Source organism: Silurus aristotelis, assembly GCF_946808225.1.
Source record: "Silurus aristotelis genome assembly, chromosome: 12".
NCBI lineage: Eukaryota > Metazoa > Chordata > Actinopteri > Siluriformes > Siluridae > Silurus > Silurus aristotelis.
In genome coordinates this window covers 5,520,868-5,534,865 of record NC_139585.1, presented here as the reverse complement: position 1 = coordinate 5,534,865, position 13,998 = coordinate 5,520,868, and the positions used below count along the sequence as shown (strand labels likewise).

Genomic DNA, 13,998 nt, shown 5'->3' with positions numbered 1-13,998 from the left:
GTTGCATTGTGTGTTTGTGGATTTAGAGAAAGCGTATGACATTGTGGAGAGAGAGAAGTTGTGGTATTGTATGAGGAAGTCAGGTGTGTCAGAGAAGTATGTGAGGGTGGTGCAGGACATGTATGAGGACAGTGTGACAGCAGTGAAGTGTGCAGTAGGAACAACAGACTGGTTCAAGGTAGAGGTTGGACTGCATCAAGGATCGGCTCTGAGCCCTTTCCTGTTTGCAGTGGGGATGGACAGATTGACAGACGAGGTCAGACAGGAGTCCATGGACTATGATGTTTGCGGATGATATTGTGATTTGTGGTGAGAATAGGGAGCGGGTTGAGAAGAGCCGGGAGCGGTGGAGGTACACGCTGGAGAGAAGGGAAATGAAAGTCAGTAGGAGAAAGACAGAGTACATGTGTGAATGAGAGGGAGGCAGTGGAGTGGTGCAGTTGCAGAGAGAAGAGGTGGTGCAGGTGGAGGAGTTTAAGTAACTGGGGTCAACAGTGCAAAGTAAAGGAGAGTGTGTTAGAGAAGTGAAGAAAAGAGTGCAGGCAGGGTGGAGTGGGTAGAGAAAAGTGATAGCAGGAGTGATTTGCGACAGAAGAGTATCTGCCAGGGTGAAAGGGAAAGTTTATAGGACTGTGGTGAGACCTGCAATGTTGTATGGTTTAGAGACAGTGACATGTGGTGAGGGAAGACATGCAGGTAGTTGGTTTGAAATAGACAGATGCAGAGGAAAAGGGGGTATGGGGACGGATGATCCGCTGTGGCGACCCCTAATGGGAGCCGCTGAAAGAAGAAGAAGAAGAAGAATCACACTCTTGATATCACCTAAATAAGAATGGGTTATAGAAGTTTCTTCCTCATGTCATCTAGGGGAGTTTTTCCTTGCCACAGTCACCACAGTCATTCTTTAAAGCTGCTTTAAGACAATATCCATTGTGAAAGCTCTATAGAAATAAACTTGATTTGACTTGAAACTTAACTAATAATTTGAAGGTCCCTGTTGTGCTACCAACTCAACAAGACCTCTGTAGGCATGTTGTGTTATCTGGCAACCAGATGGCAGTAGCAAATCCTGTATTCTGGATAAGTTCTGGAAGTACTCTTACTTGGTTCTCCGGCCGGCCGTGTCAAAGTTACTTAGCTCTTTAAACTCACAAGCATCTGCAGTAAAAGGAGCACAGCATGGTGGTGATATGGGAGAACTTATTGCTGTGACTTTCCTTATGCTGTATCTTATATTTATACCTTCAGATGTGTACAAACCAGTGATCAGGAGAATCTTCATTTATTTAGGGGGTTAAATACTGTCTATATGCATAATAACAAATAGTAATTCAATAAATTGCACATTTTGAAATAATTCTTCACCCGTACAGCTGAAATGAGACGATGTTCTGGGGCGCAATAAAGCACCTTGTGTAAGCAGTCTACAGAGGATGACCATTAATTGTTTAATTCATGAAACACCTGAAGCGTTTTATATAGTGCGGTTTTCCTGGAAGTCCATTAACCCAGAAAAACACCCAGAGTGTGGACAGAGCACACAGAAACATCTGCTCAGCTGCTGTATTGGCCAAGTCAATGAACAAATACAATATGAAGCTGAAGTAGACTCTTAAAACCTTGATATTTTGTTTTGAAAACCTTTAAATGTCATGGGATGAAAAAAAAAAGCCAGAATGAAGAAAACCCCATTTGATAATGCATTATTACACCACAGTGCTGAATTCTTAAATGTGGTATGGTTAAATGGTCAAAAGGTGTTGATTAATTTTCCACAGCAGCAGCTTTGACAGTAGTGCCAATGTCTTTTTTACATAAAACATTTTTATTTTAAAACAATGAGTACATTTGAAAATTAATATCAATATACAAATGAAATAAATCAGAAATCCAATGAACACTGAGTTTATGGAGTCCCAGTTGTCCATAGAAAATGATCATACATCCTTCAACAACCACTTGTGTCATGTAAAGTAAATGAACCTGCAACACTGTTGATTTTTTTTCCACTGAGAGAACATGTTAAGTCACGTTCACATTGCTGCCCTTTACTCCCAGGGTGCTGTAAAATAAAAAAAAAAAGCTTCAAGCTCCACATGGTGAAAAAATAGAGAGGATAAAACACACAAGGATAAACAACCAGAATCTGTCAGAATGTCTATTACAAAACAACCTACCCAAATGATCTCAATTCTGAATGGTCAGACACATTGTTAATTTTCTCTAGTTAAAACTACACGATACATAGAAAAGTACTGGGACACCTGACTTTTCCAGCTTTATGTGGTTCTTCCCCAAACTTTTACCACAAAGTTGGAGGCACACAATTGTATGTGACGTCTTTAGATGCAGTAGAATAAAATATTTCCTTCACTTGAACTAGGAGACTCAAACTCAGCTTCATGGATATATGGTTAACATGGGTTGGAGTAAAAGATCTTAAATGGCCTTCTATAGAGTGCTATACAGTGCCCCCTAAGCACAGAGCATTAAGGACCTTGCTCCAGTGCACAAGTGTAGCAGCTTGAACCAAGAGCCTTAACTACTGAGCAACCACATCACTGGTTTTTGCATATCCCAGCTCGTCAGGAAGCTGGGGTCAGAGCACAGGGTCAGCAATGGTAAAGCACCCCTGGAGCAGAGAGGGTTGAGGGCCTTGTTTAAGGGCCTAACAGTGGCAGCTTGCATTGTTATCGACCTTATGATTAGTAACCCAGAACCTTAGCCACTGAACCATCACTGAACTGAATACAGGACAAAAAGTAATCTTAATGCAGAATGGGATGTTCAGAAAGTAATCTCATGGTCAGGTGTACACAAACATATAGTGTATGTTTGTCTATATAGTGTATGATCTAAGTACAAAACAAATTTGATGCACCAAGTTGTTATTAATTTTAAAGCGATTCTAGTTTTATTAAGGTTTCATTGAATAAAGAAGTTGCTAATTTCCATTAGCTGATAGAGGCCAAAAAGTTGAATAGTAAAAGAAATAAAAAAAAAAAAGGGGGAAGGAATATTTTGCATCTCCCCTGAATGCACAGACACAACGAGATGCACAAACATTTGTGAGGCAACATTTAACAAAAAACAGCTACAATAAAATGTCAGAATTTGTGTAAAGTAAATAAATTTAGCCAAGATTACGTAACATTGAAAGTCATACAGGCACTCATCGCTGTCTTCCTCTCGCTCTTGCTCAAAAATCTAACCTTCGTCGAGCCATCACTGTGATTGGACCCATCGCTTGATCCTACCTCAACCAGGCTCACCGTCTGTGCCTGTGGAGCCATGTTCACCTTATTGGCCAAACGTTTCTGCGCCACGCACCCAAACACCTTTCGGAAACCTTTGCGGAAATGCTTGGAAACTAGTGCATAGACGATAGGGTTGAGGCAGGAGTTGGTGTAAGCCACTAGATGTGAAAGAATGCGTAGCACATATGTGGCGTGGTTGAGAGGGAAATGGCCGAACCACATGCACATGATGATGAGGTGGTGTGGGAGCCAACAGAGGCAAAATAGAACAGCCACAATCACTATCATCTTCGTCACCCTGCGTTTGGCGAGGCGACTATCACACACCTCCTGCACTGGGTCTACGCTGGTCCACAGGTAGCGGATGGTCCTGGCATATGTCAGACCTAGGACCAAGACGGGAATCAGATATCCAAATACAAACGTGCAAATGTCCATGGCTTTGCGGTTTTGGATGCCCCAGGCAGGGACACACACAGTGGTGCCATTTAGATCCATCTGCTGATAGTAGCTAAAATAGGGACTGGAGAACACCAGCGAGAGAGTCCATACCACTCCGATGGAAGCGAGAGTGTTATGTGGCGTTCGAAGTTCTCTGGCGTGAAGGGGGTAACAAATGGCTAAATATCTGGAAGAAAAAGATCGAAATATTTTTAATAAAGCAAAATTATTTATCACAGCTGTGACTGGTTTCAATCGTTCATTACACTGTAACTAAACATAAATATCTAGTGGTACTTAATAATGAAGATCTATTTTTTTTGTTTTTGAAATGAATATTTGACGATTATTTTAATGCAATTGTATTTGCAACATTTAGAATATTTCACCTTGTACACATACCTCACATGTGTGCATCCATCAATAGATTAACTTTTTTTATTATTAATAAAAAACTTAATTAACTTTAAAGTATAATCCTTAAATTTATGTACACACTCAAACTTTGCAAAAGTAACAACATTATAGACATTAGAAATACTGCATGCTAATTGCAACTGTAAACTTAATGTTTATAATTTGCACAAAGTCAGCTTTATGAACATATGCTTTGCATGAGTTGGACCTACATCAGTACCTGAATTTGCTAATGCCCTTCTGGCTAAATGGGCGTAAATCTCCACAACCACACTTCAAAGTCTAGTGGAACATTTCCCCAGAAATGTGGAGGTTATTATAACAGCAAATTGGGAGTAAAGGTGGAAATTGATTTTCAAAATGTTATTTTTAAATAGAAGGGTGGAGATTAGTGTACATAATCTTTGAATGTTATGGTTTTATGTATCAGGACATAATAAAAAAAAGTTTTTTGAGGTCTTAAGGCAAATACAACCTCAGATGAATAACAACACATGACATATTATTTTACAGTGTGCTATGTTTTTTTTTTGTTGTTTTTTTTACAAAAATAATGCCAAAATGGAAAAGTCATAAGAGAAAAACTGAGTATACCTTTACATCTTATATAGGATTTTTAAAGATTAAGTAGCAGCCAGATGCTCTTAATCAAATGCCCACTTCTGTGAACCCACATTTTAGTAGTTTGCTGGTCTAAAACATTTACACCAGAATGTTCCAGATAAATTCAGGTTTAACACCAAAACACAATAACACCAATAACACCAAAAATTATCTTAGAGATGCCCAACAATCTGGAAAGGGTTATAAGGCTATTTCCAAATAATTTAAATCTCATTATTCTACAGTGTGAAACATTATTCACATGTGGAAAAAACATTCAGGACAGCTGCCAATATTACTAGCAGTAGACATTCTCAACAAATTAAATCCAAGGCCATGCAATGCAATTACCCTTTACCCTCTCTAACTCTACAGGTCTCAGTTAGCATGCTAAATGTGAAAGTTGTTGACAATACAAATAGAAAAAGTTTGAACAAGTTTGGTTTGTTTGGTAGGGGGGCCAGGAGAAAGCTTCTTCTTTCTAAAAAGAACATGGCAGAACGGCTTAGATTTGCAAAGTTGCAACTAAACAAACCACAAGATTTCTGGAACAATGTCCTTTGGACAGATGAGACCAATGTGGAGATGTTTGGCCATTATACACAGCACAATGTTTTGGCAAAAACCAAAATTTTCAGCAGAAACAGCAGTTGAGGGTTAAGGGCCTTGCTTAAGGATCCAGCAGTGGCAGGTTGATGATTCTGGGATTTGACCTCATGATATCTTCCCCCCCTATCTCATACTAAAATACCACCTCCACATAATAGGGAAAGTGATATTTACACCTCAACTGTCAATGGGGTGATGGGTACTGATTTGGTCTTGTTTTGTAGACATAAGAGCTGAAAACTTGCAGTCATTGAGTTACAGGGCAAGAACTCATCAGTACACCAAGTATATGTCATGCTACAGGACAATGATTTCAGAAACACCAGCAAATCTTCAACAGAATCCATCTCCACCTTCTGTCTTTTACTCAGTGCCACAGTTTCTAAACCATACAACATCGCAGGTCTCACCACAGTCCTATAAACTTTCACTCTTGCAGATACTTTTCTATCACAAAACCATAGAATTCAATGAGGGTGTATTTACATTTTCACACGACTGTATAGTCAGGGATGGGCAGTATTTATCATAAAAATGGCTTAAAATTTTTTATCAAAATACTGTGTAAGAACTACATGATGACCATAAAAATGTGTCCTCTTATTTGTGCTTACCCAGTAGTTTGCCAAAACTTGTTGAGATCAGAACAGAAAATGTATCCATATGGAAGAAGGTGGTGAAGGTAAAAAACATGCAGGCTGCCAGCTTTTAAATACTGTAGGTGTCCAATGATTGATAAATAAATATTTGATTGCAGAATAATGTACCCTATTTGAAGAAGCTGTTTAGAAGGATCATGATTTTGCATATCATTGCATGAATGACTGCCTAACACATAATATATTATTATATTTATGGTTAACAATCAAATTATTATTTAGTTAGAAACTTATTGCTATGAATACAGGTGTAATCAGTTGTTCAATTCATCATTTCATCTTCTCCCGCTTATCCGTAATTCGGGTCGCGGGGGCAGCAGTCTAAGCAGATTTCCCAGACACTTCTCCGTGTCCAGGGATCGGGCTGTCAAGGCCCCCGCCTTCGACTGCTGCCCAATCCTCTCAGCACCGGTCCCTTACGGTCCCTCCTGCAGGTTGTGAGCCCACGGGAAGGCGGCCCCACGTCGCTCCGACGTCACGGTCCTTGATTTATTTTAAGCTAAGTAGCCCTTCTTTACCAAACACCAAGTACAGTAACTAAATTAAGATACAATTATGAGTAATTCGTGAACTTAAACATTAAACTGTTGGTTACTTCAAAACTAACCTTCATCTGGGAGATCACAGGGATTATGTATGTGAATATTTAATGTGTTAACTGGTTGCATATGTCAGATTAATTGCATGCCTCGGCCCAAAGAAAAGCGGTTGTTAAACATTGATTACTGAAGTCGGTGTAATGGTGAAGAGATCAAATAGGCCAATTGATGAAAGGTTTGTAAAGAAATTTCAAGCTCCCTTGTAAAAGTAGTTTTTAGTATTTTTAAAATACAAAAAAAACAGCAGTTTATTTTGATACATGGTGTGGCAACTGTATTTTAAAGTTCCTATCAAAGGCTACATCAATGCTGCGTTTTATAATGCTATGGTAACATTCTTTGTTTGACCGGTTGAGTGTGTCAAACATGCCAAGGATTTGGCTTAAATAACCTGGGCGGGTGACGTCGTCACAATGTGTGCACCTGTGAGGCATAAATAGATGTGAGAAGGACACCCCTTCAGGTTTCTTTGTCTTCAGAGACTGCATTTTGTGTGTGTGCTGTGTGTTTAACATGTGCTGTTAAAAATAAATAAATAAATAAATAAATAAATAAATAAATAAATAAATAAATAAGGGAAGGTATATATGAAAATAATGTCTTATGAGTCTCATCTTGGTTGATGACCCACATGATTTTTGCTTAGAGTGTCTGGGGGAAAAGTACACAGTTCGTGCTCTTGAGGACATTGAGTACGAGCACTACCCCTTAGAGTGCTCCTGTCCTGACTCTATTTTTTTCAAAAAAGGCGAATCTACACTTCCTCCTTAAGATCATGGGGCTCACACGTTGAGCTGGCTGAGAGGTGAGATGTGGACACACCCTTCTCTCTCACTCTTTTTTGTCCACTGCTGAGGCATGCTTTGGTGCTTCCTCAGAGAGAGGCAATGACATGGTTTCCCTTGCCTCCGACAATATTAAAATTTAAAGCACCGCCTCCAAGTCCTCCTCACGTGATGATAAAGTATTTTAGGAGTTACTTGAGGTGATGAATCGTGCTGTGGCCAGACTTAATTTAGACTGGCCACAGGAGCAAGAGAATCCCAGACACTCTAAACTAGATGACAGATTTCTGTTGGGTGGCCAGTGGGAGGAACCCCAACGTTGGTCCCTCCAATTATTCCCTGATCTCCATAGTGAGTTATCAGGATCATGGAGTAAACCTTATTCCTCTCAAGTCTTTGTGCCCACAATATTGATTTATTTTACCATTGTGGGTGTAAATGTGCAGGAGTATATGATGATGCCCCAGGTGGAAGAGAAACTTGCAGGCTATCTCTCTTCTGACAACACGCCATTGCTTAACCCTCATAAGGTCTTCGTTTCCTGTTTACAAATCTGGTCTTTGGGGTCTATATGACCCCAACAATTGATAGAGAAATTATACAAAAAATATACATTTTTAATTATACAAATAATATATATATTTTCTTGTTTACTTCTCATCTATTCATTAATGCTGTGTTTTGGGAGATATGAAGTACTTTTGTACCTATTTACCACACAATTCCTCAACTACACCATAAGCTTGCATATGAAATATAAATTTTTTATGAAAAAATCACTTAAATAATGATCTAAATTTCTGATTTATGCTGGATTTATAGATTTTTTTTTGACAAATGAAGAAAAAATATTGAGTTTTTTTCACATTTCCCATTCATTTCAATGTGGGGTCATATTGACCCCGAAGACCAGAAGTGTAAACATTTTTTTTACATACCTTCAGAACAACCGAATCAAGCCCAGTTTTTTTGTGTGTGTATAGATAGATTATGTAGAAAAGTCACAAAATATTATTCCACTCAGATGAAGGGAACCCTTTTTTTTAATCAAGGAAAAGTCGATTGGGGTCATATAGACCCCAAGGACCGATTAAAGGTTAAAAAGCCAACCCTCCCCACCAGGCCGTGTAAAACAAAATCCACATTGGTGGGGAAGGCAATCCAGGCAGTTGGTCAGGCAAATGCTGCACTACACACCATGGTGGTTTTGCAGGTGTACCAGGCTGACCTGCACAAAGGCCTTAGCATGGGTGGAGGCATTAGTGAGGAGGCTACCTCCGGGGAGGAGCACAAGAAATTCTAACAGAGAGCCAGGTCTTCTTCCTGACATTCTTAGGGGACTGCTGTACAATCTTCAGGTGTTCTGGTAGTTCTGGCAGGCAGCGGTCTCCAACAAAAAAGTTACATGTTTGGTTGCTTTCTGCCATGTGTCAAGTCCCCGAACACCTAGCCGCCCCCCATCAAAGCGTAGTGTCAAAACTAGTGCCACTTTCAGAGAAACTGGCAGCATGGAAACCCAAACATCGCTCAATGGGTCGTAAGGACCGCAAAAAAAAGGGCTGCATGTTACAGCTTGCACATCCTCCTTCGCACTTCAATGGCATGGTACCCACTACCATGAAGTCAGAACAAGCACAGTTGTTGAGACAAGAGTAGCAAGTAAACAAATGGGCCACATAACAGGTTCACCTGCCAGACAGAGAGACAGGTTACTTCAGCTGGTATTTTCTAGGTACCAAGGAAAATGAGGAGTTGTGTCCAATTTTAGACAGTTTGAGCTGCTACCTCAGAAAATACAAGTTCCGAAAGTTGACAGTCAGTATAACTGTATCTCAGATCCAATCCAGGTATTGGATACCTAGGGCTCTGGAGAGGCCATCCTCTTGACTGGCATATCAATTGCCTTAAACTTATGGCTGTATTCCGGGCCCTGAAATAACCCCTTTAGCACTTAAGTGTCTACCAAGCTACCAAATCCTAGTGTGTGTGGACAACACTGCAGTAGCCTCTTACATTAATCACCAAGGCAGACTGTGTTCACACTGCCTGGACAAACAATTGAAGCAGTTTCTGCCTCAGGCCTAGGACAAGTTCCTTTCCTCAGAGCAATTTACATTCTGGTGTGTATAAATATGGGAGCAGACCTGCTGTCCAGACAAGCTGTGACAGGCAAGTAATGGAAACTCCACCTGAAAATGGGCAGTCAGTTGTTCGAAAGATCTAAAGAAGCAGAGATGCGCCTCTTTGCTTCATGGGACACAGCAAAATGCAGTCTCTGCTTCTTTCTAAATCTTCCAGCTGTCCTAGGTCTGGACACAATGACCCATATGTGGCACAGACAGCATCCTCACACATTTTAACCAATAGTTCTGCTCCCAGGAGCCCTGGCAAAAGTCCATCAACAAAGGTATTGCTCTTTACTAAAGAGCACCTTGTTGACTGACTATCGTGTGGTTCTCTGATCTAATATCCCTCTTGAGGAGAGATATCCCATCTCAGGCACAGGGGACAGTGTTGTGTCATTTCGATGCCATTAGATGGCAGACTTTTAAAGGTTGGTGTATGAAATACCATGCAGACCCAGGTCACTGGCAAGTTGTTTCAGTGCTGAAGTTCCTGCAAGAAAAGGCACAGGTCCTGCTATTCTTAGGGTTTATGTGGCCACCATTTCAGCTTGTCAGATTAACAGGGTCTCTGTAGGCAAGCATGCTTGTAAGTCTGTTCCCTGAAAAGTGGGAATGAGATGCTGTGCTTTATTGCTGCACTGTGGGCATGTCTGGATGCCTCTTTAGACAAATGCGTAATCTAAAGGTGTCTCTGTGTTGCATCTATTTATGCCTCGCAGGTGTTTGACGGACATGCTTCACAACACCTATAGAATTATGAAACGCAGCCTTTTGATCCAAGGAACAGGGTTATTCTCAAGTAACTCGAGACATTTATTTTGATACCCTTAAGGTTAAGGTATTTGGTATTTAATTTTTAAATACATTTTGATGTATCTTTGCACAACCCTGTGCGCAATAGCAAAACATGCAAAACTTTGAATACCCAAATAACATAAAAATTTTTTTTTTAATTATACAGTAGCAACAAGACATTTAATGTGTTATATTTTACAATAGTTTCTTTATTAGCACAGGCAACAAAAAATGGACACTGTATAAATTCTTCTAAAAATACTGCTGTTTTTCTTTACATTTTAAATGGTTGGATTCAGAGGTGGAATTAATTACATTTACTCGCATTGCTGTAATTGCAATTGCATCAGTGCATGACATGACTAATGTTGGTTACCACCAGGGCTGGAATTTAACAGGGACTTGGGGAAAATTGTCACTACACAATTAAATGAGCTCTAATGAATGAAAAGTGTCATATTTTAGAGTAGATATGTTGATGTTATATTAGATTTAAGCACACTGTATAAACAATCACACACTTTTTTTTTGCTGAGAATGCAGTGTTTAATCAAAGTGTATTGTTTATTAAGTTATATTGCTTTAATTTGTAAAGGTGTTCCTTTACAACTAGTTTGAGATTTACATTCGCTTGTCCTTTTTAAACTGCAAACAACTAACAAATCCCTCACCATAACCTTTGTGTTAAAAGAAAATAACTCTGTAAATATTACTCTGAGTAAACTTTTTAAAATGAGCTACATTTAACTTTTTCTTGAGCAGATTTTTAGACCGGTAACTTTACTTGTACTTAAGTAAAATCTCAATAAATTAACAGTTCTTTTTACTTGAGTATAATATTTTATTATTCGTTCCACCTCTGGTTGAATTGCTGCCTTATTATGTATTTCCCCACTTTTCATGTTAAATGTTTTTCTCTCAACCACCACAGGGGATGCAAACATTTACCACTGCATATAAATACATTTCATATTTGTGGAAGAAGTGTGCTCTTACTGTTGACTTGTTTAGCATTTACTATCTCCTCTATACCTTATATATTGATACAGGTACTTCTCTGGCATATTTATATTTGATAATGGAATCCTAACTGCAGTACACATTAATGATAAACAGCTCATGGTGGAATTTCATTTCAAAAGTCATATCACATTTGACCTCATCTGTTTGCAATATGCAAAAAGTTGAGGACGTACCTGTCCAGAGAGACAGCAGTAAGAGTGAAGACGCTGGCGTACATGGTCAGGTAGATAAGAAAGTGCACCATTTTACACACGAACGCTCCAAACACCCACTCGTCCATGGCATAGATAGTGGCTTGAAGCGGAACGCAAAAGAGTATGAAGCAGAGATCGGCGAGACCCAGGTTCAGGATGAACATGTTAGTGGTCTTGGAGTTCATCTGGCCATTGCGAAGTAGGACAGCGAGGACCAGACAATTTCCCACTGTGCCAAGCACAAAGATCAGAGCAAATACTGAAGCGATGATCGCTGACTCAACTCTTCTGTTTGAGGAGAAGTGCATCTGCTGTGAGGTGTTCATTGTTCCAATCCACAAAGCTTGCAGGTGTCACAGCAGCTCATACACACACCAGGTGGTTGACATTGTCCTTTCTGTGCTGAGGAGTCCAAGAAGTGAAGCTAAACCAAGATGACACACACACACACACACACACCATCATCATGCTGTAAGTCTCCTCCCATTCACAATATTCATGTCAGCTTTACAGGCATAAATATATATATATATATATATATATATATAGTCAACCTGATGTGTGTAAGTATCATGTATATTTTATATACAAAAAGCTATTTTTGTTTTTTTGACTCTTTTTAAAATGTCTTTTGTTTTTTTGACATCTGTCAATACCCACCAACCAACTCTTTCCTCTCATACAACACCAACCAGGTGGTGAGGGAGAAACTCCCTGGGTTTATATGAGGAAGAAAACTTGAGAAGAATCTGGGAGAAACACTGGATATTCATTCATTATAGTTTCATTGTTATTGCTGAAGATTAATAGTCAAATACATAGAAATATTTCTTAATAAATAAATATTAAAGAGGCAAAATGAAAACCTTCAACGCAATACACCTTTATTCATGACGTCCTTTCTTTACTCAGATGTAAAAAAAAAAAAAAAAAAAGAACTCCATTGAAAAAGAATTAATAATCACTAAACATTTGTTTAACTGTTTTGCTGATATTGTGTTCAATAGACATTAAAAGTTATTTGAAAAAAACATGTCTCTGTTCTTTGCACTTTACGTTTAGAGTTGTTTCAGCAATAATAAATGTACTTTTTGCATGTTCAGACGAAGTGAGCTGCCCTGTTGTGTGAAAATGTAAACAGTCTTGTGTGAATAAATTGCCCAATTGGGTCTGATCCTGAGTCACATAGAATAACATGGCAGAGGTAGAGCTGCATCTTCCTAGAGACAGTACAGGAAAAGAACACCTAGTTTCCATCTTTTTTTTTTTTTACACTACAAAGGCCTGTGTGTGAAAGGGCCATGCATTAGAAGTCAGAAGGCACTTAAGTAAATTTATGATTTGCTGTCTGTCTGGATCATAGACATAAGTGTACTCATATTCACATGATATTTTTTCATTGCATCTAATGCAATGAATCGCATTTTGTTGAATCAAATCGAAATACGCTCGAACTGCATTGTAATTGGGGTGCATTGCATTAGTAGCTGCTTCATATGTATCTTTAATAAACTAATTTCTTTGAAATTAGTAGACGGGACACAATCATAATTCCTAACAGGTAGTAACGACGAAATTCCCTTTGCGCAGCACTCAAACTATCACCATTATAATAAAAAGATTTATAGGGAACGCTCATTGTGCACCTCTGCACTGCGCCATTATAACTAATGGCTAACGGTTCTAAACAAGCTTGCACTGGTTCCAAACAACTGCCAACTCCTACCTCCTTTTGTATGTTGGTCACATACAAAAGCATTCATTTATGTCTTAAAAAATTATAAACAGTATGCACAAAAAAATTATCTTAATCCTACAGTTATTTTTGTCTTGTGTCTCATTTAAGATCATAGAATATAATGCTGACCTCTAGTGGACAAGAGTTAACATTACTGATTCAAATCAATATTATCTACTTTTTTCTTTTTCTTCTTTCGGCTGCTCCCATTAGGGGTTGCCACAGCATATAATCCATCTCCATACTACTCTGTCTTGTACTCTGTTTAAATCAACTACCTGCATGTCTTCCATTACCACATCCATAAACCTCCTCCTTGGTCTTCCTCTTTTCCTCCTGTCTGGTGGCTCCATTCTCAGCATTCTTTTACCAATATATATACCCCATGGCCCTCCTCTGCACATCCATCTTATTCAGGCCTCTTTCACTTTGTCCCCAAAACATCCTACATGCGCTGTTCCTCTAATAAACTTATTTCCTATCCATTGTCGTCAATCCCAATGAAAATCTCATCATCTTCAGCTCTGCTACCTCCTGCTCCAACTCCTGTCTTTTAGTCAATGCCACTGTCTCTAAACCATACAACATCGCAGGTCTCACCACAGTCCTATAAACTTTTTCTTTCACTCTCGCCTTTTTTCACAAATCACTCCTGCTATAACTCTTCTCCACCCACTCCACCCTGCCTGCACTCTTTTCTTCACTTCTCTAACACACTCTCCATTACTTTGCACTGTTGACCCCAGGTACCT

The 13,998-nt window shown here is 39.2% G+C and overlaps 1 protein-coding gene across 1 annotated transcript; it reads right to left on the bottom strand.

Moving 5' to 3' along the window:
• Positions 1-3,014: 3,014 nt before the first annotated feature.
• On the bottom strand, positions 3,015-11,834 carry LOC310734499 (galanin receptor 2a; the record flags this gene model as incomplete). Its single annotated transcript, XM_083556624.1, has 2 exons — positions 3,015-3,885; positions 11,488-11,834. The coding sequence occupies 2 exons, from the start codon at positions 11,832-11,834 to the stop codon at positions 3,144-3,146; spliced, it is 1,089 nt and encodes a 362-aa protein (XP_083412750.1). The 3' UTR covers positions 3,015-3,143.
• Positions 11,835-13,998: the final 2,164 nt, after the last annotated feature.